The 26,282-nt window shown below is 41.7% G+C and overlaps 1 protein-coding gene across 2 annotated transcripts in view; it reads left to right on the forward strand.

Annotated features, from left to right (window-relative positions):
• Positions 1 to 26,282, forward strand: part of LOC121282766 (calcitonin gene-related peptide-receptor component protein) — an 86,828-nt gene that overhangs the window by 19,847 nt on the left and 40,699 nt on the right. For both annotated transcript variants that reach the window (XM_041196529.1, XM_041196528.1), the window contains exon 4: positions 5,652 to 5,746. In XM_041196529.1, coding sequence (XP_041052463.1) covers positions 5,652 to 5,746 — 95 coding nt within the window. The remainder of the gene's footprint in view (positions 1 to 5,651; positions 5,747 to 26,282) is intronic.

The following is a 26,282-nucleotide window of genomic DNA, read 5'->3' on the forward strand; positions in this document are numbered from 1 at the left end:
AAGAGTTATTCAGAAGTGATATTTCACTTTGAAGTGTTTCAGCCATCATCAAAATACCAGCCCCTGTTTCTAATCTCTGACTACATATCAGAATGTTAAAATATGGCAATTTTTGTATTTGTATTGTATTGATTTAACCAATTGAGCCCCTGATGTTTCTAGTTATATTCCTTATTATGTTTTTGATATGGGATCATTTTTACCTCTGTTTTCTGAATGGATTCCTTGACAAAACTCCATGGGTCAGGGATCCACTCGGAGGGCAATGAATGTCTGTAGAGCAGTCTAGAGGGTTTCTTTACTGCTTGGACTGAGAGCCTGGTGGTTGGGGTTCAGTTGCCTTCTTGTCAGCATTAGTTCACAGGCTTCCAAGTTAGAAAACCTGCTTGGACAGAAGGACCACATGAAGGTTGCTGTCACCCCTCCCTACTGTCAGCACCTCCAGAACACTGGAGCCAAGATCAAGATGAGAGTGAATCTCATAAAGAAACTGCAGGAGCAGTTTTTTATTTGTTCATGGGATGTGGGCATCGCTGGCTAGGCCAGTATTTATTGTCCATCCGTAATTGCCCTTGTCAGAGGGTGTTTAAGAGTCAACCATATTGCTGTGGGTCTAGAGTCACAGGTAGGCCAAACCAGGTAAGGACAGCAGATTTTCTTCCCTAAAGGACATTAGGCTAATACACTACACACTGCTTCACCTATTCTGGTCTACCCAAAAGCAGAGTACTGTTGCTCAAGCTGGCTCAAGAGCTGCCAGATAAATGTGGCAGATATCCACCTCTGGGAAGTCATGAGGATTGTTTCTGAAACATTGAGACCAAGGCAGCTTGAATGGCTTACTGTGCGAGCATGTATTGAACCTCCTCATGTTTGTAGGGAAAACATCTTCCTCAAATGAGAGGATTCAATCAAAGCAGTCAAAAGAGAATTAGGCTGTCATCTGAAAAGGAAGAATGTGCAGGACTACAAGGAGAAGGTGGGAGAATGGCACTAAGGGAATTGCTAATTGGGAGAGCCGGTGCAGACAAGATGAGCCAAATGGCCTCCGTCTGCCCTGTAACAATTTTGTGACTCTGTAACAAAGAACACATTGATTGACCAATTTCTAAAATTTTAAAACTGGACAAAGCTTCTGTCATTTTAAAAGATCAATGTCTAGCTGTGACCCTCGAACAATAAGAGCTATTTGGCAGTATCACAGAAACTTTAGCCTCGTTATCTCTGGAGAGAGGCTAATGACCCCTGTGGGCTGAGGAGACCAAATTCAAAGGGAATTATACAAAAGCCATCAATATTTCATAAGCCTTGCCTGGCCAACTGGAGCTGATTCATCTGCTAGGACAAAAGGACCCTGTAACCTCCCGTTTAGACTTGATGGTTGGAACATTAACAATCCCAGTAACCCAGACAAAGGGTTTGTCACCATTTGTCAAAGCCAAAGTGGAGAGGTAATATGACATGACTGCTCCCCCACAACCCCTCTAAGCTGGTGGAACCTGTAAAATTGCCTTGTGGAGCTGCAAAGCTCAGTCTGCCATCTTTCCATCTATCAAGCAGCAGCACAGAAAAGGGGCTCTGTCCAGCTTTGAATGTCTGGCCCATCCACACTGTTTCAACTAGACCTTTTGTGCCATTGCCTAAAAGATTGATTGATTGATTGATCCCTGTGTGCCTATTTCAACATGGAAGTCATCGCTAATGGAAAAATGAATTATCCAGCATCAGTTTTCAGCCTGGCTCCCTCTGTGAAGGTCTACACCTTTGGACTTTTGATTCTGGACTCTGGACACATGTAAAACAATTCATTTCTCTGTGGTCTTTGCCACGTAAATCTGTCTTTCTCTATCCCTCTTTACTGTATGAATACACAAGGGGCTACATAGCAACCAAACATCCCCTCACCCACCTTGCATTTCAAGTGTGTGCAAATAAACTAACTCCTTGAGCTCATCCTATCATGAGTTTGCTGTGGGGTTATTATTAGGAATTGGGGTACAACAGAAGAGAGGGATTAGGAAATACGCCACCACATAAAAAAGGGGAAGTCAAAATCAAAACACCTTTCTGTTTATGGATGGGTGGTGAGAGGAGAAATCAGGGCTGTTTAATTCAAAACCCCTCCTGCCCATAACAATTTATGATCCTTGACCAGGTCCCTAAGTCTTTGGCCAGGTACAGCTAGGGACCAATAATGTTTTGCTTAAAGTAGAGAATGTTTGAGATTGAAGACACTTGCTGAGCGAAGAAAACCGCAAGATTGCATGGGTTTTGAACAAACACTGCTCCAAAAGGGTGCCTTTGCACCAATGGCCTGCAGCACGGAGTCACCAACCTTGCATTGTCTTTTTAGCTCTTCAGGGCTTTTTCTGAGCCCTCTTTGATTACCAGGACTTCCTTTGAGCCCTCTTCACTTAAAGTAGACTACCCCCAGCCCTTTCCCTATTTGGAGCATTTTTTTTTTGCTCCTCTCTTTTTAACTGAACTGGGACCCTCTCCTTTATTCCCTCCCTGGGGCACTTCTTCTTGATGGCGCTCCGCTCGTGGTCTCTTGACCTCAGTATTAGCGCCATTTCCTTATGCACAAGCACACTAGGCCAAAAGAAATCTAAAAGTACTAATCTGCGCATGTGCAGCCTGCTCCTGGTCTGTATTTGTGCAGAAGCTCAGATCTGTCAGGAGTTGAATTTCCTGACCTCTGCACGCTCCAATGAGGTAAATTTAGGTTTCATAAAAGATTGAGTATATGACATCGTTCTAGGGCTTGCTCATATAGCAGTTTCCGATCTAAAGCAGCATTGATGTGCTTTCTGTCATGTTACAAGTGGAGAACTGTAATGGTCCTTATGTTGCTAGCTCAAGAATACCATCCTACCCACTGCTGTCAAAACCCTCATCCATACCTGTTAACTAAAGGCTCAGTTTCTCTAATGCATTTTTCACCAGCCTCCCTAACTGCACTCTATGTTAGTAGCTTTAAGCTCGTTCAGTACTCTGGCACTTGTATATTATACTAAGTCCGGCTGCACTATTGTTTCTATCCATGCTGATCTCCATTTGCTCTTCGCCCCCCCCCCCCCCCCCCTCCCAGTTTGTCTACTTCTGAATTCTTGTCCTCGTTACTCCGATCCTAAGCCAGTTGGTGAAGATGAAACTGGACACTAAAACTTTAATATGTTTAATCACAGAATGCAGCATTACAAATGTCTGCTTTCTACCTACCAACACAGTGCTCCAGCAGTCTCTCTTTATATGTTCTCTTAAGTACTTGTTTAAACAATGCCATTCACGTGTGTGTATCTTCATATTATTAGCTTATCATTAACAGTCCTCATTCTGAAATCTCTCTGTAGGCTGCTTTCAACCTGTCACTGGAATTGTTTCTACTTTGATTTTCCAACATACTCCCTTTGGTCAAATGTTTATTCCATTTTCTGCTCTTTGATACCAGAGTTTTTAGTCATATAATCCTGTATTCTAGATTTCATATACTAAATCTCTCTATTGCATTACCTTTCTTCTAACAGTCACCAGTTTCTTCAAAGGCACCCTATTCATTTATGTTTTTTCCTCACATGTACTGGAATGTTTTGTTGCATAGAAGACATAAATACAATTTAGTTTGGAACTGAGTATACATTGAGATTTGTACCTCTCATCATCTATATCTTTAAAACATTTGGGTACATTGCAGCTAGTTTTCCTTTAAAGAGTTCCTCTATTTCTGAACTTTAATATCAAACAGTTAGCTACATATATGGGATAATCCTATAGGGTTCATTATGCAGTAGCTGATAATATTTTTATATTAATCAAATTTTCTTTTTGTCAGGTGCTCAAACAAATTCAGTTAGACCCCATTTGACCTAAGTTGATGGCAGATGGTCTCTAATTCAACTGTATTTATCACCGAGCACTCATAATATTTAGAACGTAAGAGTGTCAGTTGTTAATAATAAAAATGCTATTCTGAGATTGAGTTAATATGTGCTGAGTCTAAAGAATGAGTATAGAAGGACATCTAATCTTGCCTGACCTGCAAATGCTTGACATTGTCAAGAAGTGCACAAAAGATCAAGTTGATTTTTCCAACCCTCATCACAATCCTGGATTTTATCCACTTTTATTAAATTAATATGATATACAGAGGATAGTATAAAGCTGGGAATGAATTGGAATGCAGTAAATAAGGAAGACATTGTAAACTGCAAGACCTAGGTTTATCACCTAAATGCTGAGATTGAATTATTCCCAGTGGTTATTCAGGCATCCTGTGGAGAACAAATTTGAATTTTGACATTTGCAGCTGATGTCTTTATTTTCATTGTAGGAAGTGGAATTTAAATTAATATGGCAATTTTTGCTGAGATCCTGTTTTTTGAGTATTTTGACCATCGTTCCCCCCCCACCATCCATCTGCATTCTATCATTTGCACATATCCAATCGTAACTGATGTAGCTGGTGACGTTATAGATGCCATCAATATTGTTCCTTTGTGAAACATCGGTGTGTTTGAGAGAAGCGGGAAAGCATTCTTCCGCATCAGCTGCAGCTAACTAATTGAGTCTTCATGGAAAACTCAAATTCTAATGTTATTATGATTTAAGGTTAAACCTAGGTTGTAAATTTAGTGTAATAAAAACAGAAAGTGCTGGAAATACTCAGTAGTCAGGCAGCAACTGTGGAGAGAGAAACAGAATTCACATTTCAGACCTGATTTTTGATTTTTATTCATATGGCTGGGGAAGCAGTTGTAGTTGGACGTTGAGGTTCACAATCCATTCAACAGTTTCAGCTGATGCAGTGTGAATGGTTGTGATACCACCAGGAATGGATCTATTGGGGAGGAGTTCAGTATGTGGACGATGGTCTAACTTTGATGGTCACCGTCACAATTTGAGCTGTTCCTCATGTTCCACTTGTGTACCAAGTGGATGCATCTTCCCTGGCCTGTCCTCAAATTGTTGTGGTTTGTCCAGATTTTCTGTGGAAGGTGAAACTCAGGATTTCACAACTCAGGTCAGCTACCAAGTTGGTGATTGTTTTAAAAATAATATTGTTTCACAGGATGTGGGTGATGCTAGCTAGGCCAGCATTTTTATTGCCTATCTCTAATTGTCCTTGAGAGGTGGTGATGAGCCGCTTTCCTGAACCAAAGCAGTCCATTTGGTGTAGGTACACCCACAGTGCTGTTTGGGAGGGAGCTCCAGGAAATGACCCAGCTGCCACTGTGCTGGTGGTGGAAGGAGTCGGCATTGAAGGTATTGGATGGGGTGCCAATCAAGCGGGCAGCTTTGTCCTGGATGGCGTCAAGCTTCTTGAGCCTTGATGATGAAAGGTCATGTAAATTCAAGTTTAAAAACTCAATTATGCTTACTCCATTGCTTATCATAGTCCTTCAGGAGATACTTCCAGATGTGTGTGCTGCAGAAAATTACCTGATTGCCACTGCATGTAAATTTACAAAGCATTAGTAGCTCCTGTTCACTATTTCTATGTAACATGCCAGTGTTTTCATGAAAACAATAACTGCAACGGGCAGTGTGGAACAAAGCAGAAGAGATGGAAATAGATTATAATTTGTATTGGAGAGTTCTGCATTATAGAGGATATCAGAGTGCTTGACTTGTGTACTACATTTCATCCACAGACTTTAAAGTATTTGTCGAAAACACCTTGCAAATATCAGACACCAGAAATCGTAACTGAGTTTCTTACAGCCATGCTTCCGCAAAAACTGACCAAGTAAGTCCACTTATCCACTTCACACTATGTTTTTGCCCATTGCATTGACTAAGGTATGTTAAATCAAAGTAAGCTGTTAAGGACAAGAGAGAAAAGCAAACTGAACTTCTTTATCCTCTTGCCAACTGTCCGTAGGCAGAAGGTGTATTTGAATAGTTTTAAGTAGGCTGTGGCATGTTTACCAAACACGTTTTTTTGTGATCTAATTTTATGTAACTCAGAACAAACTTGTGTTATGATTAACTCAGGAGGTTGGTTTATTTACACACTCAGACCCAGGGAAGGAGGGTTCGCAATGCCCCACTCCACTACACTACACTACAACACACACATATATATGTATATGCATGTGCGTACACATATGCGTGCATGCAGTAAAGGGGGGGCATAGAAAAAAGAGTCTTAAAACTATGAATAGCAGTGAACTTGTATGAACAGTAAAGGAACCACATAAATGAACATTAGTTAACGTGAGTCCAGAATCAGAGCCCAGTGAGGAGTCCTTTCACATAGGAGCTGGGGTTTAGCTGGCTGAAGACTGGAGTTGTAGAGTTCTTTTTACAATTGGTGCTGATAATGCATGATGAAGTTGATACACATAGACTGGGCCAGTTCTGCAGGCGATAGTAGAACATCTTCCAGCAGAGACAGGCTTCGAGAAGCATGCTGTTGTGTTCAGCCTGGAGTCCTGCTTCATGGTGTTTATAGGTTGGATGTTAAACAGCAGGTTCCTTGTGAGGCCAAAAATGTAATGTTAAAACTGTCTAAAAGGCCAGAGGCTTGGGTCATGTGGCCCATTAATGGGTTGATTGCAATTTAACAATCAGTTTCTGTGCTTCTGGCCAGAATCCATTGCTCCCCCTTGAGAGAGAGATGAGGTGGCGATTAGCATCTCTTCAGGTATAACAAGTTTCTGTCTCTTTTGTGATAGTTTAGGTTGGGGAGCCAGTTTGTCTGCACTTTTCTGCATTCCTTGATTATGAGGGGCCTGTATAATGAGGTGTGAAATTGCACAGGCTGAGACAGGAATTCCTCTGTTCTTGAAACTGTGGTCAAATGACCTGTAACAGCCACCTTGTCCATTTTAAAAACCAAAAAAAAGTAAAACTTGAAGTACATAGTTTTGATTTCTTTCATGCCTAATGGGAATGATAAAACAAATAATGTGTAGGGAATGTGAAATTAAGCACAACGGTTCTTTCGAAGAGTCAGCAGAAACACAAAAGACCAAGTGACCTCTTTCTGTGCTGTAATTTTCTAAGATTCTATGCTGACTGATCTGCATACTTCCAGTACTTTCTGCCTTTATTTTATTGTTCATACTATTTTAAAGGTTTTGGGGAGTCTAATTCAGGATATTTTCTTGCTCATTGAATTTGGCTAAGAAACCAATGGACTAAAAAAGAGGAGGTATGATGTTCATGTTTTTTATTCGTTCTTGGGATGTGACCATCACAGGCAAGGCCAACATTTATGCCCATTGCAAATTGCCCAAATTGGGAAGGCAAGGGTGACCAGCCTTCTTGAACCACTGCAGCTGTGTACTAGCGCACTACCACCATGCTAAATGGGAAAGATTTCAAACATATCTAGCAACTCAAAACTGGACATCCATGTGACACTATGGGACATCAGCAGCAGCAGAACTGTATACAACTGCAATCTGTAACCTCACGACCTGACACAACCCCCCACTCTACCATTACCACCAAGCCAGAGGATCAACCCTGGTTCAATGAAGAGTGCAGGAGGAAGCAGCACCAGGCATACCTAAAAATGAGTTAACAACCTGATGAAGCTGCAACACAGGGCTGCTTGCATGCCAAACAGTGGATATTCTGGCCAAATTGTAATTAGTAGTCATTGACACTCTGCCTAGCAATCTTTTGAACTTTACTTCGAGTGGCTCTTCTTGCATTCAGAGCCTTCTCGCTTGGATTTCTTTTGTAATTAATAAAAGAGCGGACCACTTGGCTTCAGTGACAGGTTCCACCACTGTGATGTTAGCCTTGAGCCAGTCAGCACTTTTCAGCTCTTGCTTCCTGTATGTTGAGGGTATGGTATTGTAGATGATGTCTTGAAGTATGTATCATTTCACCCTGCACTCAGGCGAGCTCCTGTTCAATCAAGCCGAGGAACTCTTGGTTTTTATCTGGTTAGCAGTATGACTGACATTGATACGAGGACAGCATTTCTGCTTTGAATGAAAAACTTCAAGGGTTGCGTCCTAACACTGGTGCACACCAGGGAGTGATTTGTATCACAGTCAACATTGTGGTAGCTGTGTATGTTGAGAATGCTTTTCAGAGAGGCACATTTGGTGGTAATCAGATCCAGCTGGTGCTAATGTCTTGATTTTGAATGTCTCCAGGACACCTTGTGGCATAGTTTGTTCCGAAAGAAGATGTGAGTTACATAAAACTCTTTGAAGCAGCAAAACTTAAGTAGTCGTTGTCTGTTCTCATTTATCGTTCCATAGCCATGATATCCAGGCAGGAGGGCTGTGCCTCATCATCTGCGCCCACTCTTGTGTTGAAATCCCACAGTAGGTAGAGATGTTCTGATTTAGGGATTCTGCCGATGGCAGTGTCAAGCTCCTTGTAGAACTGGTCTTTCGCCTCTGTAGTGGAAGACAGCTTTGGGAGCATAGATACTCATGAGATTAACTGGCCCTGTTTGAGTTGAGTGATGGATGGAGAGTACACCTTCTGAACCATTTCTGGGGGAGGGAGGTTCTATCATCGAGAGTAGTGAGTTCCTTTACAGCGCAGCCTACACCTTCCTCACGTCTTTCCTCTGAACTCTTCTTCTGCCAGATAAATGCATAATGTTTTACTTTCAGTAATCCTCTCTTGGCAAGCCTTGTCTCTTGTAGGGAAGCTATGTCAGTGTTCAGCTTGTCAAGTTCTATGTCGAACATCTTGCGTACATTATGGACCAAATGCAAGTTTTCTGTCAATCCCATACACATGGTCCAGCTTGCCAGTCAAAGAGTTGACATCTTCTTTCTTTTTGTTTGTTTCATTTATTTGCCTGATGTGACGGATTCCATCCACTTTTTGAGCAGACGATACTTGCTTCAAGCATCTATTGAAGCAGATGAGCCATGGCAGGTCAGCACCTTACTAGTTTTCGGCTGCCCGACTTTGAGGTGGGCGATTGCTGACCAGTGGGACAGTGGCCCTCCCCACCATCGGAGACAACCCATAGCATCTGTTCTGTACGCCATTCAATTTGGGTTTATCACTCGTAGCTACTGCCTCCCGTGTTCCGTTAATGTGCTGCTACAAAACTGGGGTGGCCTCTCCAGGGCTCAAGCATTGGCAAAAATTATGGAGACCCTGAACTGATCAAACAGTGGTGAGGAGGGGAGTTTGATACAGTCGATGATTGACCAAAGGGAGGTCAAAAATCATTGCTGTCATGCATACTTTATGAATAGTTGCTTCCCTGCACGGCGATGTAAATCTATGTCCCTGAGTGTTATATGTTCCTTAACATTTGTATTTAATTATTATCTAAACTTTTTTAAATGCCAAGATACACAGCAAGAATTGGCACCATATAGAAGTGATGCATTCCAAATAGAGGCAGTAAGCAGTGGAGAGTTTAAAGAAAAAAAGTTCAATTTGCTCAATTTCAACTGCATTCTGTCGTACTGTTTAAAGAGTAGTGTAGTTGTAGAAAAATTTGAAACTTTGCACTTTGCTAGCCTTGTTCTGTTCGAAAGATTATGCATGGTGGCGAATATCCTGCAAGAAGAAAAAGGGAACATTGGGAGAATAATATCTTGCATGCAATTTTTGTGTCGCTAAGATGAAATTTAGTGGTTATACTAGATAGCATAAAGATTGAGGTCCTGATTATAAACTACATTAGATTTGAAAAAGCTGATGGCAAGCAGTTCTTTCGGTTGCATCGACCAATGTAAACAGCATAACTAATTGTGCTCCAGCAGCAACAGAGACTCACTTTATTAGCTTTGAAAACTCAAACCAGATTTGTCAGCTCAACATTTAATGGAAAATGGTGTTGGATGCAAAACTAAATTGGAATGGTAGTTGGGAGTGTGGTACAGCTTTACTTTGATGAAGCCAATGCAGCAAAGCAATACTGTTTTTGAGACATTCTGATGGCTTGTTGCCAATCTTATAGATGAATATTGCTCTTCAGCCAGCCAAAGTTGTGCTTTACAGATGTGATTGCTACTGGATAATTTAGTGAAATTCAATATGATATAAATGTCAAGACTTGCAAGCAGTCTGGCTAATATTCTTTGAGGACATCTTAAATGATTTTAATGGATACTTGTCTGGCTTAGTGATAAATAATTGAAGTCCACTAAGAAGGTTCTCCCTGAGGATATTATCCACTTTTAAATAGTTTTATGAACAAAGCCAGATTGTAAGGGAGAGGGCAGCACATTTCACAGGTGGGCTTGCTGCAACCCCTGGAGTGGCTCATCCTGTGGCACTAAGTAGTTAGCATGTGACAGCAGCCACATCCTAGTATGCCATTTCAACGGGCAGGCCAAATCAAGTAAGCATTGCTGTCAGGTCTCCTACCCGTGGCAACTTAGGGATTTGTCTATCTTAGCATGTGAAGACTGGGTGGGTGAGACCAATCTAGGGTCCAACAGTCTTGAACATGGGTCAGCATCATGTTGTGGAAGCAAATCACGAGAAACACAATACATAGGAGCAGGAGTAGACCACACAGCCCATTAAGCCTGCTCCGCCATTCAGTACGATCATAGTTGATCTTGGACTTCAACTCCATTTTACCGCCTGTGCCCTATATCCCTCAATTCCCTAAGAGTCCAAAAATCTGTCTATCCCAACCTTAAATCTATTCAACAATGAAGCATCCACAACCCCCTGGGGTAGAGAATTCCAAAGATTCACAATCCTGTGAGTGAATTAATTTCTCCTCATCTCAGCCCTAAATGATCGGCCCCTTATCCTGAGGCTATGCCCCCGTGTTTTAGATTCATATTCATATATGAAGAACGGACAAGACATGGAAGACATCCTGGTCAATCATGGCACCTGGATCTATCTCCAGCCATCTAGACTCATCTTGCCACTAGACTGCAATAGGTCAGGATGAGACAGGCTCACAAAGTACAATCCTCCCTCACTATAATGATTTCACATGCAAGTCATATTCATCATCTTTCCATCATCTGTCATCTATTATCTGCCACTTGTCCTCTGGTGATGGATGACCGAAGTAGCAGCAGGTGTGGATTCACCGAGAGCTGTAGCAGCAAACCTGCACACAGCCAGCTCAGGCCATAGGGTCATTTTTCACTGGAAGTAATCAAAAGTGGAACTCGGCAGCCCCCTGAGCGACTTAGCAGCTGGTTTCTGGACTACACCACTCACCTCCCTACTATGAGGAAAGGGGCTAGAAAAAGTGCCCTAAACATACATTTGCGTGATCAGCTGGCCACAGCTGGCAGGGATCCAACAACATGGTCGTAATTCAGTTTTAAGAAAATGAAGGTGACAGCTAGTGGCGCATGGAATGTGAGCGCCCTCACATGGATAATCCCACAGCTGACAGACCTGAAAGAAGAACTGTTCTTGTTGACAGAGAGTTGGCTGGGTATAAAAGATTCTACAATGCTCTGAAATCTGTACACGTGGAAAGGAGCTGGCCAACTTTGCAATAATCCGAGAAATCTCTCTCCTCTCCTCCATCGGCAAAATCTTTGCTAGAATCCTTCTGCACTGCTAAATGCAACATCTCAACAAAGACCTGCTTCCTGAGAGTCAGTGCGGTTTTAGAAAAGGTCAAGGAACCACTGATATGGTGTTTGCTATGTGCAGCTCCAGGAGGAATGCAGAACATGGACTTCTACACCATGTTTGTTTAGCTGACCAAGGCCTTTGACACAGTCAGTCATGAGGGCCTTTGGAAGGTAATGGAGAAATTTGCTAGCCTGGGAAATTCGTCACAATGTTTTGACAGTTCTATGACAGCATGTTTGTGTATATCCTGAATGATGGTGAGCCTTTGACCTATTCCCAATCACTAATGGAGTTAATCAGCTTTGTGTGCTAGCGCTAACCCTCTTCATGTTTTTCTTCATCGTGCTCTGCAATGCTTTCCATAATGGCAATCCTGACATTGAGATCAGATATCGCATGCAAAAGAAGCTGCTCAACCTGAGAATTCCAAGCAAAGACCAAGGTCTCCAAGGGCATACTTCCTGATTTCCTGCTTGATGGTGCCTGTTCACTAGCTGCCGGTTCAGTCCTAGGCATGTAATGTAGCGTGGACTTCGACTATATAATCAGTACAAAGAAAACTGAAGCAATGTACCAGCCCGCTCCAGGAAAGTCCTATCTCAAGCCCAAAGTTTCAGTCCATGACCAGAACCTGGCAGCAATAGATAAGCTCACTTATCTTGGCAGCATACTCTCTCTTGAGCTGGCTATATTGATGATGAGACCTATGCAAGAATTGCCAAAGTAAATATAGCCTTCGGACTTCAAACATCAGTCTGAGAATAAAGGGGTGTACGTCTGCCTAACAAACTGAAAGTCTGTAGATCAATAGTCCTGCCCACTCTGCTCTGCTCATGCAAGATTTGGACTGTGTACCAGTGTTACACCAAGACTTTTACTTGAACTGTCTTCAGGAGCTTCTGAAGATCAGATGGCAAGACATGCTCACCCAAGCTGACGTGTCAAACATCCACACCACATTGAGACAGTCACAGCTGAGTTGGGCTGGTCAGAAAGCCAAAATGCCTGATACTCGCTTGCTAAAGTGAATCTTCTACCGAGAGCTTGGGTCTGGGTGCGCACTCATGGCAGTCAAAAGAAGTGTTATTAGGACACTCTAAAGACTTCACTTAGACGTTTTGATATCAATCTCAAGTCCTGGATGAAGCTCACCCAGGATCGCTGCACTTAGCACAACCAAAAAACCGGGCCACCTCCTTCGAAAGCAAGCACATTTCAGACACAGAGAGAAAATGTAAGGAGGGAAAATACCGAGCTAACAACTCATCCAAAACTCAATCATTTGCAGTACCTTGTCCTATTTGCAGCAGAACCTTCTGGGTGCATATTGACCGTAGCAGTCACCTACATACCACTGGAAGGCTCCCAAACACCCCGGATGATGAATATACCCTGCTTCGCCTTGAAGGTTGAACAAAGCCATTTTCAACTTGTAACAATGTGCTATTTGTAACATTCTAACCTCCGTTCCTCAGACCAAACGCAGAATACCAATTTCTAGTTAAAAGGTTTCTTTAAAAAAAGTATTACAACTAGGAAACTTTTGTACTTTGAGGTCATTTTGGTTTATTTAAGTAAGACATATGTTCATCATGTGTTGCATAGAGAGAGAGAAAGCAGCTGATTTTTCTTTGACTTCATAATTCAAAAATGCAATTGTTTTTGCTGTTGCAGTATTTATTTATGTACTTGCTATGAGTAAGCACGACCTTTATCCTTCTGTTACCAATGCAGTGAAACCTCCAGTTTCCTCTCTGTTGAGGTTCCAAACACTTATGTCCCCTCTCAGTGCTTCCAGGCCACAGACTATTCAACTTTGTACAGTCAAATCCCTTCAGAGCCATTGCAGTGTTTTTTGAACCACAGCACCACCAATAATGCTATCAAACTCCAAAACCCTCATCTGTGCTTTTAAGCTCCAAGACCACTACTATTTTGTTGCAAAACCTCAGTAACCCCTACAAGTGCTGTTAACACTAAAAGCCCTCTCATTCCCATTGTATTTAAAAGTAGATATTTATTTAAAATTTTGTATCTCTTTAAGGTAATCTTGCTGTGCATCTTGGCAATTCAAAAAGGTTAGATAAAAATTGAATACATATGTTAAGGAATACATAACACTCAAGGACACTGATTTTACTTTCACAGAAAATTGGACAGAACTGTGGAACTCAATCCCTTCCCCCAAATCCAGGAATACTATATAATAAGAGCGCAGTTTGTAAATTAGTACCTTTGTTACATTGTGCAGACCTGGCATGATACCTTTATTATCAAACAGCATATCCCCTGGCTTAACATGAGCAATACAACAGGAGTTCCACTGGTACGGGGGTTCCAAACTGTGCCCTCGGGGCATCCATAATATCTCTGGGTGGGTATGCAGACGCAATTGTCAATGTATCCCCTCCACACATGATCACTGTCTCGCAAGCACCCTTTGTCCATTTGTTTTCTCTCGCACTTGGCAGCTCCACTTATTATCACTCATGAGCTGTTCCATCTTCATTTACAATGATGTACGTTATGGAAACCACTCTGCAGCTATTCTGACTTTAGGAGCCCATGGAAATGTCTGGCCAAATTCACTATAAGGCAGTGAGTAAAGCAATTTAAAAGAAAAAAATTACTCAATCTCAGTGAAGCTTGCTCTAGAAATTTGCCTGTTTCTTGCCCACGGGGAGGCAGAAGTTGTTCATGTTCTCTCATTTCACTGTAACTGGTTGTGATTTGCCATAAATTCGGAGCTGTGCACTCTCTGTCACCAGCATTGATGGCACTGTGGCCAGTTAAATAAAAGGGTCTTCAGGGCTTTCTGGCAGCATTTGATCAAGTTTAAACTTTCTGTAAATGGAGCTGCTGCTTGCTTTGTTAAGATAATTTAAAATTAAAAGAAAGTCTTACAATTAAGAATATTACCAAGGTCATCGCAGGCTAGCCATTGCAGGAGATGGTGAAGGCTGGTCTCAAGTATGTTGGAATATTCTTTGCATTCATATGATCAACTATTAAAAAAAACAATCTTTGCTTGTTATTGCTCAAGGTTTTCTCCTTTGTAAAACCCTTTCCCCTATCTTTCATTGTACTAATTCTAACTTTATTAATTTTTAGGAGGTATTCATATTATTTCATATTTTGGAAACAGTGATTTTATCTTGATTTCTAGACTTATCTTCACCAATTTCACAGGCTGACTGATCCAGTCTCTCTGTAAAACTGATTAATTTTTTAAGCAGGTGCTGATCCCAGTTTAAATCTGAACCACATAACTTGACCAAAAAAATTCATTAAAATGTGAACTATTTTAATCTAAAATTTTATGTATTAAAGGAACAGTGTTCAAAACATAATCCTATTTTCATGATGCGTGTCATCTTATATATGGACAGGATGCTTTAAAAATAATGCATCTGGAGGAAGAGAATGTTCACTTAAAAAGTCGGCGTTTCGTAGATACAGGGGTTACAAGAGCAAATGACAGCCAATGCTGAGTATTGCATTTACTAAAACTGGTTTGGGGTAGGTTTGCTTCTGCAAAACAAAGCCCTCCACATTCTTGAACTCTGCAGTATCTGGAAATGTCAAATAGTAAGGAATGATCAAAATTAGAATGGTACCCTAATTATTAATGGTAGATTCAGGTTGAGTAGACTGACGGACCTGTCATCCTAGATTTAGGTAGTACTGGAAGGAGAGGATGTTACTGTACCCATTGAAATGTGAACGGGTGGGACTGCGAAACGTTCGCATTTTTCTGCAGCACCCATGCCAGAAGACTTGTTGATAAAAGAACAAGAGAACCTCCTGAATATTTCAACTGATGATAGATTCAAGATTGAATTCCAACAAAAGCAGTTCGCTGAGCTTTGGAATCAAATGCGAACAGTTCCCAAATAATCAGTCAGGGCTGTCAAAGTATTGATACCGTTCGCTACAACTTACCTGCATGAGAGTGGACTTTCGTCATTCACTGGAACAAAATCAAAATATCATCAGTGCCCCACACCTTGAGTACTGTTCGGTTATGGTAGTTGAGGCACAAGGGAGCTATTCAAGTACTAAACATAACTCAGAGAAGCTCCACGAGACGGATTGAAATGTCTGACAAAAGTTGAGAGAAACTTGAGATTTTCAGACTTTCTTGATCAATCAAGATTCTAAATAGCATGTAAAATTCAGATTTTGGAAAATTATTTCAAACCAACTTAAGAGCAAGCTGAAAGCATTACAAAGCAATAGAAAGGCTGTGAATTCCTCCTTTCATGTATCTGAATGAATATATTAGATCTCTCTCCTTCTCTTTAAGGTAGACTGACAGCATTTTGTTTTGTTAAAACTAATAACGAGACATTTTAAAATATAATATGAACTTTTCGACACTGTAGACTCTATATTCTTTAAGACATTTCTTAAAACCTACCTCTTCAGCCAAAATTCTGGCCATTTGTCCTAATAGTGCCTTATGTGACTTGGTGTCTAATTTTGCTTTATAATGCTCCTGTGCAGCGCTTTGGGACATATTATTACATTAAAGCACTTTATATGAATAAAGGTGGTTGTTGTCATATGGCTGGGATTGTAAGTAGATGGTGCTTGATCTTTATTTAGCTTGCTTTCTTTTCTCATTGGCAAACTGTAAAGATAATCTTTGCAAGCATTTATTTCCAGGAAGATTCCTCATTTGTTGCATGATCTTGATCTCTGTTACAGCAGAAAAGCTCCTGTTTCCCCCTCCAGTGTTGGCATTAATATGCCACATGGTGTTTGGGGTTCCTTCCCTCTCTGCTAAAAGTCACTGAAAGAACTCACCTGTGCACAAGTTAATTTTTCATATAATTCCCTGGTGTATTAATACAACTCTTACTCTGTAGTGGCAGCAGCTGCAGTTGTATTACGTGTCATGTCTCTGTGGTTTTGCTAGAAATGGAACAACACTGCCATCGTGGAGAGAATGATGAGTAGCGATCACTGTAGCCACGTGCCATTTAGTCACTTCAGCACTGGTTAAATTATTTACTTTTTGGCTAATTTGATGTGGAACAAATGGTGTTCAACAATTTGGTGAACAGACATCAAATCTGTTTTTTTGCCCTAACTCCCTATGCTGCTATTGTTTTATGATAGCAACTTGTATTCATCTATGAATGTATTAAACCTTATGTCTGCATACACGTTCTGTCAACTTTTCCATTATCAACTTCTACAGGTTTATAAAGGAGAAGGCCTATCTAAATTTTCAGGCTGCAATTAAACCCTTCTCCAATGCAGTGACTTGGACTATAAGTAATTTTCGTTATAAATATAGATGTAGCTATTGATAATGAAGCTGTAAGAACAAATGTAACAGCCCAGATTTTCACCATGACAGAGAGCCTCAAGGTCATGATGAAAATGGTGGAATTGGCCAAACATCATAAGCCCACCCCCTAACACAGCACTTTGCGGGACAGGAATGGGGTGCATGTTTTGTGCATGCACAATTTACAGAAGCAGCTGACCATTTAAGTCATCAGCTGCATCCACTGAAGTGGGATTTTGACAGGCCAGGTGTTTCAAACCTGACATATGTAGATTAGACCAGGTATGAGCTGGTTTGAACCTTCTGGATTAATTTGCATAGCCAGGGGTACCCCTTTGGAGAGGTAAGTTAACCCTTTAGATCTGGCCCCAGGATACCTTTGACGGAGGCTAGGTGCCCTTTGGAATTGTTGCAAGTAGCATAAATTAGTGTAAAAAGTGCATAAGCCCATTACTGTCAAGCTTATTGGAACTGTCAACAGACCTGTCAAAATTAACAGCTAAAACTGTCAGAAGGAGCTGTCAAGACATTTAAAAGTCCTGCCCTTTAAATCTTTGAAAAAAATGTCTGGAGTGTTTAAAAAAAATTGTTTGCTATTTCACTCTATCTGTTGACATAAGCCTGAAGGTTTCCATTACTGCATTAATGCTGCATGACTGATTTCATAACCATCCATTATCACAGTAGGGTGTCTGCTATTTCACAGTTTTATTGACAGCTCCAAAGGTTACTGATTCCTTGATGTGAGACTTTAAATTCCAATGCTTGTGTTATAAGGGATTGTGCACTTTAATGCAATGTTTGCTGTTATGAGACTTTATTTAGTTGAAGCAATGTAAACGTAGTAAATTGGTTTTTATGAATGTGTGTTTTTTTCAAATAGTGAAGTCTGCAATAGACACTTTATTTTGTAGAATTTTATTTTATCTCATCTCTGCATGGGTCCTGAGATCTGCCCATGGTGAATACCAGGTGAGTTAGCATGAGAGGTGTATGGGCAAAGGGTGGTTGGGGGGTATGGGTTGGCATGAGTTGGCACTAAGTTGGCAGAGGGGCTATAAAGGGCCATGGGGAGGGGCAATGTGTGGGGGAGCATGAGGTGTCATGGATGGGGCATGGGGATTGTGTGAAGGGGTGAGGACTGGAGAGATGTTTCATGTTTTAACTTTCGTTTTTAAACTTTGGATACAGTGTTGGAGTTCCGAGGCAGGCCTTCTAGCCTGCCTCTGCACCCAGCATCCTTCTCTGCTCTTCCCGGGTCACCTGCCCCGACTTCTAATCTGGCCCACCCCACAAACTGAAAATCTGATATCTCAGTAGCCATTTTTAAAGGTCTGCTTCGTGGAGCCAAGAATTCTCTCGTCTCTGCACACCAGACCTGGGAACAAAAATCTCAGCCAACATGTCTGATTTTCAAAAGCCGAATTGTATTTGTGTGCTGTGCCCCAAATATTGGTCTGGATTTTGCATTTGTACTGTAAGCGGCATAGGTTGTGGGTGTAAAGTCCCCGCAGACTGCAATCATCTTGAAATCACTGAACAAATGAGGACTTCCCCTTTTTTTCATTCAAGGGATGTGGGCTTCACTGGCTGGGCCAGCATCTATTGCTCATCCCTAGTTGCCCTTGAGAAGGTGGTGGTGAGCTGTCTCCTTGAACTGCTGCAGTCCATGTGGTGTAGGTACATTTTGTAAAATATTTAGGCATTGAACAGGTTAAAGTATTAAACCAGTATGCAGTGAGAGTGCACAGTTGCGGAGCAATAGGGAATGTGCTGCACAGCGAACTAACAAGCCGCACACAAGCAGTGTTCCTTTAAATTGCATGCACGAGCAGCCACACATCAATCTTAATGGAACCATGCAGTGCAACAAACCAGCTACGCACAGCAAACAAAAGTTAGAGGAAGGGTTGCTGGTAGAGGTAGCCAGGAGACCAAAAAGGGGTACACACTCAGCAAGGTTGCGAACCTTAGCACTAGTAAATATCAAATCCTGAATATCTGGTGTTTGATTACATCTGTTTTTATATACTTTATATAAAATCCTTGGTGTTTAATTTTGGAATTGTTTTCAAAGTGACATCATCCAGAGCACTTTAGATTTTTAGACATCAGTCATATTTTCCAGCTTTTCCCATCCTTTCCCTTGGTTCCTGCTAGGACCAGACTGCTTCACAGTTCTGTTTCTATTTAATTATGACTCCTCAGTTTGTGAATGCAAAAGAAAAGCAGTTGACTATGGATTAAAATTGAATTACTCGGGTGAGAAAAAAAAACAAAATTAGGAGATCTGTAAGGAACCAAATCAAAAGAAAGAAATGAAAGAAGTTCAAACTATATTATTCACAATGGATAATCAAAAGGTTTATTTTGTCTGCAGTGATTTGAGCAAGCTTTAAAAGTTTTCTACTTCCTTCTGCAGGGACAGATGCCCGTTTTCATATTAATCTCTTGTCCTAATTAGGTTGGTATAGTCAATTCTGAAATGTTGTCTTAATAAATTTTTTTCTTCAAAAATGCCACAGATGTCTTGAATCCAAGCTAGAACTCCCAATTCAAAGTCTGGAGATTAATGTTGTGCGTTTGCAATTTCTGTTTGTAGAGCACTTCTATACTATGCATTCAAAACTAAATTAAGCAGAAATGTAAATCCAGAGCAATGTTTTAACCATTGCTTATATTATCTGTCTAATTAAACATATTGTATCTCACGTCCTAATGCTGTGACGTCGTCTTCTGTTGACAGAACCTCGCATTCTGTAAACGAGCATGCAGAACCTGACACACAACCTCAAGTGTGCACATAGCCCCCAGTTTGATTTGGGATTTTGGAGAATTTTTTTGAGGCCTCATCTTCAGACATGCCTGAGTCTCATAATCATATACATATGAGGGCCTAAATGATTCTGCCACGTTTTCCTATGTTTTGCATAGCAGTAACTAAACTGGGAGGCCAGTTTAGTACCTTAGGTTAGGTAACTCAATGCTGGGTGTAATAGTTTGTCATCTGTATTGTCGAGTTATTTTTTTCTTCACTTAACATTTCCAAGGCTTCTGATGATAGGTCAACAACCTAAAACGTTATCTCTGTTCCTCACTCCACAGGTGCTGCTCCACCAGCTGAGTATTTCTAACATTTTCTAGTTTTATATCTGGGGGTCTTCATTGCTCAAGTGCATCTCTTTTCACTCTACCCAAAGCCTGTGTGCATGATTAAGATTTTAATATGCAACATTCATCTGTAACATTCCAAATCTGCAGCTATCTACTTGGCACATAGGAAAGACAGGAAGATGGATCATGCTCGGTCAGCTCCCATATTTCTGCCTTGCCCACATACTGAGGACTGTGGGGCAGCTGTTTCACCAACATGGGAATCAGGAGACCAGTCCAAAATGTTGGCATTGGAAACCATTTCCACTAAGACTCAACTATCACCTGCCGATCGCTACATCAGTGACTACCCTGCAGAAGTACTTCAGTGGTTATGAAAGGCCTAATATAAGTTCAAGTTCCTGTTTTTTCCTCATTCTTCCTTGATTTTTATCAAGTGCTATGCAAAGCACTGATGCTGATCTGGCAGGGTGCTCACTTTTGCTTGCGATTATTGCATACATTTCCCCCACTACAATAATGCACCAAGTAAAAGGTGCCATTGTTATTTTATACCTAAATGCACAAATTCTGGGTGCTTTCCTTAACTGAGTAAAATGCAATGTTTCTTATTCTGACCTGGAGAGTGCTTCACAGTGGGCACCAAGGTTATCCCTAATATCTTGTGTTCTCTGAAGATTCTCTGTTGCATCTGGTGACTGACACACCCATTGAAAGACCAAGCCCATGCAGTGAGCTGATGACCTGCTTTACAGCTTCCTCTCTTGTCTCATCCATTTGCTCCTTCTCACCTGTGACTGGTGCTTCATCCATAACCCCTTCTTCAATCTCTCTAAATAATTGCACCATGGTGTTGAATGTAGAGAAGCAGCATGCTAGAAGTTGCATTCTGCCAGTGTTTGAGTCTAGGGCCCTTAGAAAGGACCCAAGGAGAAAAAAAACTTATTACAGTTCATTGCACAAGACAAAATCTTCAAAGACATAAGTACATCGGACATTATTTATTTGATGCAGCTTAACAAAAAGTGGATTACTGCCATTTGGGGAAGATCCAAGAGACAGGAAGGTAATTACTGAGTGGTGTCAACAACCCTCCAAACTAAGTGTTGCACTGTCTCCCTGGGAAACATCCGGAGTCTTCATTTTCTCGTTTTGAGTGAATTGCTTGAAGTTTGAAGCAACGACAAACAAATCTGCTTTTAATGCAGCAAAACATCCCAAGGCACTTTACAGGGGCATTATTAAACAAAAATTGATACTGAGTAACATAAGGGATAGGTTTTCAGAAGAATCTTAACAAAGTAAATAGAGGTACAGAGGTGGTGAGCTTTGGTAAGTGAATTCCAGAGCTTTAGGGCCTCTGTAGCTGAAACAAGCTGCAGAATGTTGTTATTAAAGCTGGGAATGAGCAAGAAGCCAAGATTGGAGGAGGGCAAATCTCTTGGAGTGTTGTAGACCTGGAGGAGATTAGAGATAGGAAGGGGCGAGACGATAGAGGGATTTGAAGACTAGGATGAGAAAGTTATTATTGACGTATTGCTAACTCAGAGTCAATATAGGTCGGCAAGCAAAGAGCTGATGGGTGAACAGGATATGGTCTGAGTTGGGATATTGGGTAAGCTTAAATTTACGGAAGGTGGAAGATGGGAGGCTGGCCAGGCAGTGTGTTGGAACAGTCAAGTCTAGGAGAAACAGCATGGATTAGGGTTTCAGCCACAAATCAGCTGTGGCAGAGATAGATCTAGGCAATTTTATGGAGCTGGAAATAGGCAATCTAGTGAGTGGCCATCCAAGCAAGAATTGTAGAAAGGGATTGACACGTTGTTGTCATTGAATCCCCAACAATCAGGAACAATCAGAATAATTCCTTGTGCAGGGTTGCCTATGGAGAAAAAGGCAGCAGGAGTGCAAAAGAGAGTCTCCTCACTTGGCACTTAAGTGGGTGCTGAATAATTCTTCCGGATTTGCACCTGAGTCTGTGGCCTTGGGGATTGGCGCTGACCTCCTTCCAAGAAGCTTCAACTGTAACCTTTACAGGAGGGTGGTTCATAGAAACCTCTGGCATAGAAGGAGGCCATTTGGTGTGTCCCCCCTCCCCCGGTGTCCATGTTGGCTGTAAAGAAGTTATCTAGCCTAATCTCACTGTCCAAGTTTTGGTCCGTAGTCAAGTGCTTGCAAAGATGTTAAGGATTTTTGCCTCTACCATCCTTTCAGACAGTATTGATCAAGCTCTGAAAACCAGAGGTCAGGCTCCTCTTGCTGAGTGCACTGCCTACTCATATGATTATTCAGGACATGATAAGCATTCTGGAGTTCCCACACGGCATAGAATATTCATTCAATGAGACTGAGGTGCTCTGCCATGTCTCTCTTTATTAAACTACTACCTAACTTACCAGAATTGAAACTTAAGACTTGTCCCTGCTCTGAACAAAAATCCCTCACCAGCTCCTCACCCTTAATTCCAGAATTTCTATTTGAGGCCTACTCTCAGGAACTTGCTTCTTGTAACTCTCCCACTTCTCCTCTGCTCTTTCCACTGCACTCTCAGGCCTGTGCTCCCTTTCCTCTTGGTTCTCCATTTCTGTTCAGGTAATATGTAGGTTAAGTTAAATTTACCTGTAAACATCCCCCCGCCAGCCCTCCTTGTAATATGGTGGCTTCCTTCTCTGTATTTACAGTGGCATCACATTCTCAAATTCCCTTGGCATTTGTTTATGTGCTCTGCCAATTCTGCAGCTGCCAGAATTGGGAGGGCTGTCTCAGAGACCAGTCTAGCAACAGCTGGACATAGTCATCCTCACAGAATCATACCTTACAGATAATGCCCCAGACACCACCATCACCATCCCTGGGTGTGTACTGCCCAACCGGCAGGACAGGCTCAGCAGAGGTGGCAACACAATGGTGTACAGTTGGAGTGAGTTGCCCTGGGAGTCCTCAACATCGGCTGCAGACCGCATGAAGTCTCATGGCATCAGGTCAAACAGGGGCAAAGAAACCTCCTGCTGATTACCATGTACCGCCCTTCCTCAGCTGATGAATCAGTACTCCCCCATGTTGAACGCCAGTTGGAGGAAGCACTGAGAGTAGAAAGGGCGCAGAATGTACTCTGGGTGGGGGCTTCAATGTCCATCACCAAGAGTGGCTCAGTAACACCACTAATCACCGAGCTGGCCAAGTCCTAAAGGACATAGCTGCTAGACAGGGTCTACAGCAGGTGGTGAGGGAACCAACAAGAGGGAAACACACACTTGACCTCATCCTCACCCACCTGCCTGCCACAGATGCATCTGTCCGTGAAAGTATCATGACCAAGAGTGACCATTACACAGTTGGAGACCAAGTCCAGCCTTCACATTGAGGATACCCTCCATCGTTATGCATGGCACTACCGCTGTGCTAAATGGGATAAATTTCGAACAGATCTAGCAACTCGACTGGGCATCCATGAGGCACTGTGGGCCATCAGCAGCAGAATTGTACTTGAACACAACCTGTAACCTCATGGCCCGGTATATTCCCCACTCTACCATTACCATCAAGCCCAGGGATTAACTCTGGTTCAATGAGAAGTGCAGGAAGACATGCCAGAAGCAGCATCAGACATACCTAAAAATGAGGTAAACCTGGTGAAGTCACAACACATGACTATTTGCATGCCAAACAGCATAAGCAGCAAGTGATAGACAGCTGAGCGATACCACAACCAACGGATCTAAGCTCTGCAGTCCTGCCACATCCAGTCATGGTGGACAATTAAACAACTCATTGGAGGAGGTGGCTCCACAAATATCCCCATCCTCAATGATGGGGTAGAGCAGCACGTTTGTGCAAAAGATGAGGCTGAAGCATTTGCAACAATCTTCAGCCAGAAGTCCCTAGTGAATGATCCATCTCAGCCTCCTTTGGAGGTCCCCAACATCACAGATGCCAGTCTTTAGCCAATTTAATTCACTCCACTTGATATCTAGGAACGGTTGAAGACATTGGATACTGCAAAGGCTATAGGCCCTGACAATATTCTGATAATAGTACTGAAAACATGTGCTCCAAAACTTGCCTTGCCCCAAGCAAAGCTGTCCCAGTACATCTACAATATTGGCGTCTACCCGGCTATGTGGAACATTGCCCAAGTATGTCCTGTAATCACAAGGCTCCTTCGATAGCACCTTCCAAACCCATGACCATTACCATCTAGAAGGACAAGCGCTGCAGATAGATGGGAACACCACCATCTGGAAGTTCCCCTCCAAGTCACTCACCATTCTGACTTGGAAATATATCGCTGTTCCTTCACTGTTGCTGGGTCAAAATCCTGGAATTCCCTTCCTAACAGCACTGTGGGTGTTCCTACACCACATGGACTGCAATGGTTCGCCGCCACCTTCTGAAGGGCAACGGGATGGGCAATAAATACTGGCCCAGCCAGCAAAGTCCACATCCTGTGAATGAATAATTTTTTTTAAATGATCCCTTTCAACAATTATATTCCAGTTTGAATGTTGTTTGCCAGTGAGGAATTTGCTCTTTAATTTGTCATCTTAAATGCAGCTGGTCGATCTAGTTTTGCACCTGGCAACAAGCCAGTTTGTAGGTCTGACTCTTTGCACACATTCTTTCATTTGTTAAGAGCCTTGTTTAAATAAAGAGACAGAGCCTATAATTACACAATTCAGCACAACTCATGCCACAAGTTTGTGCAATCCCTGGTTTGCCAGAATTGCAGAATTGGCTCTCCAGTGTTATGGTTTGTTAATTCGCTGAAATAAGCAATGTAACCATTCTGAATCGTTGAGAAGTGAATCCCACAGGTTCTCAAAGAAATGTAACCTCTATTTAAAGTCTAGAATTTCACTGGATTACGTTGAATTATTTTTTTCAAAGCAGCTCCTGACGGTATTTTTATTTCTGATCCAAGAACGTATAATCCTAATTGGCATGTAAAACATTTAAGAATTCACCCAAATCATTACTTACAATTATCTGAACTTTAGTGTCAGTGCCATGAACAATGTTTCTTGCAGAGCCAACGTTCGTGTCAGTATGTGAAACACATGTTTGCTGGGCTTCCGTTTCAATATTTTTTGTCTGCATTTAATTATTTGATATTGTTTTTCAGTACTTGCGCTACTATTTTTTTCTGTATATTTTGGAGATTTAAAAAAAAATCAGCCTATGCTTGCTCGTATGACCTCAGCTTTGGCGTGTCACTCCTCAAAGAAATTTGCATGCAGTTCAAACAAAGCATTCATTCTGTATATTTTGATAAGCATAATATAGTTGCTGTAAGGTTTGGAGCATTACAACTGTGTTTCACAATTAATTTGGATCATTGGTGTATCTTTATGTTTTCAATGTTATATGTTCATACAATGAATCTCCCAGTCATTGTGCATTAGAGAATATATTGTTTTACATAAAATATGTTGCATAAAACAAAAGCAAAATAATGTGAATGCTGGAAATCAGAAATAAAAACTAAAAATGCTGGAAATAATCTGCATGTCAGGCAGCATTTGTGGAGAGAAACAGAGTTAAGGTTTCAGGTTCATCAGAATAATATGTTATAATATTTTAATAGGTTTCATAAACTGCATACTACACTGAGTTCTTGTTCAAAGCAAAGATGACTATGGGATTCATCATCCGGGATATTTGGTGGGTGTGGTGGTTTCTGCTAAGGCTGATTTTTGACCTTCAAATAAATAGGATACCTCAGATGGTTAAGTTTTGGACAATTTGCTGGCTCGGATTTCCTCCTTACGTTTTCTTTCTGCCTTTGTGACGCGCTTGCTTTTAAAGGAGGTTGCACTATTTTTTATTTGGTTTTGCCAGGTGCAATGATCCTGGGCAAGCTTCTCTCAGGACTCAAAGTTGATATCAAACCCGTAAGTGAAGCATTCAAGGTGTCGTAGGGCTTCCTTTGACTACGATGAGTGCACACTCCAGACTCAAACTCTCCGTAGAAGATTAGCTTTGGTAGGAAAATGTCAGGTATTCAGGCTACATGACTAATCCAACGTGATTGTGACTGTCTCAATGTGGTGTGGATGCTTGGTATGCCAGCTCGGGTGAGCACCTCAGTGTCTTGTCCTGCCATCTGTTTGGCAGAAGCTTCCAAAAGCAGCTCAAGAACTTCTTGGCATGACTCTGGTACAGTCCAAGTTTCCCATGCGTGGAGCAGGGTGGGCAAGACTGTTGCTCTTTAGACTTTCAGCTTGGTGGGTAAACTCTTTGTTCCCAGACTGATGTTTGAAGTTTTCCGAAGGCTATACTTTGGCAACTCTTACATGTATCTTGTCATCAATATAGACATTTCAAGAGAGTGCTGGGGTAACCACTGCTGACAGGCTCTGGTCATGGA

The sequence above is a fragment of the Carcharodon carcharias genome, chromosome 10 (assembly GCF_017639515.1).
Source record: "Carcharodon carcharias isolate sCarCar2 chromosome 10, sCarCar2.pri, whole genome shotgun sequence".
Classification (NCBI taxonomy): domain Eukaryota; kingdom Metazoa; phylum Chordata; class Chondrichthyes; order Lamniformes; family Lamnidae; genus Carcharodon; species Carcharodon carcharias.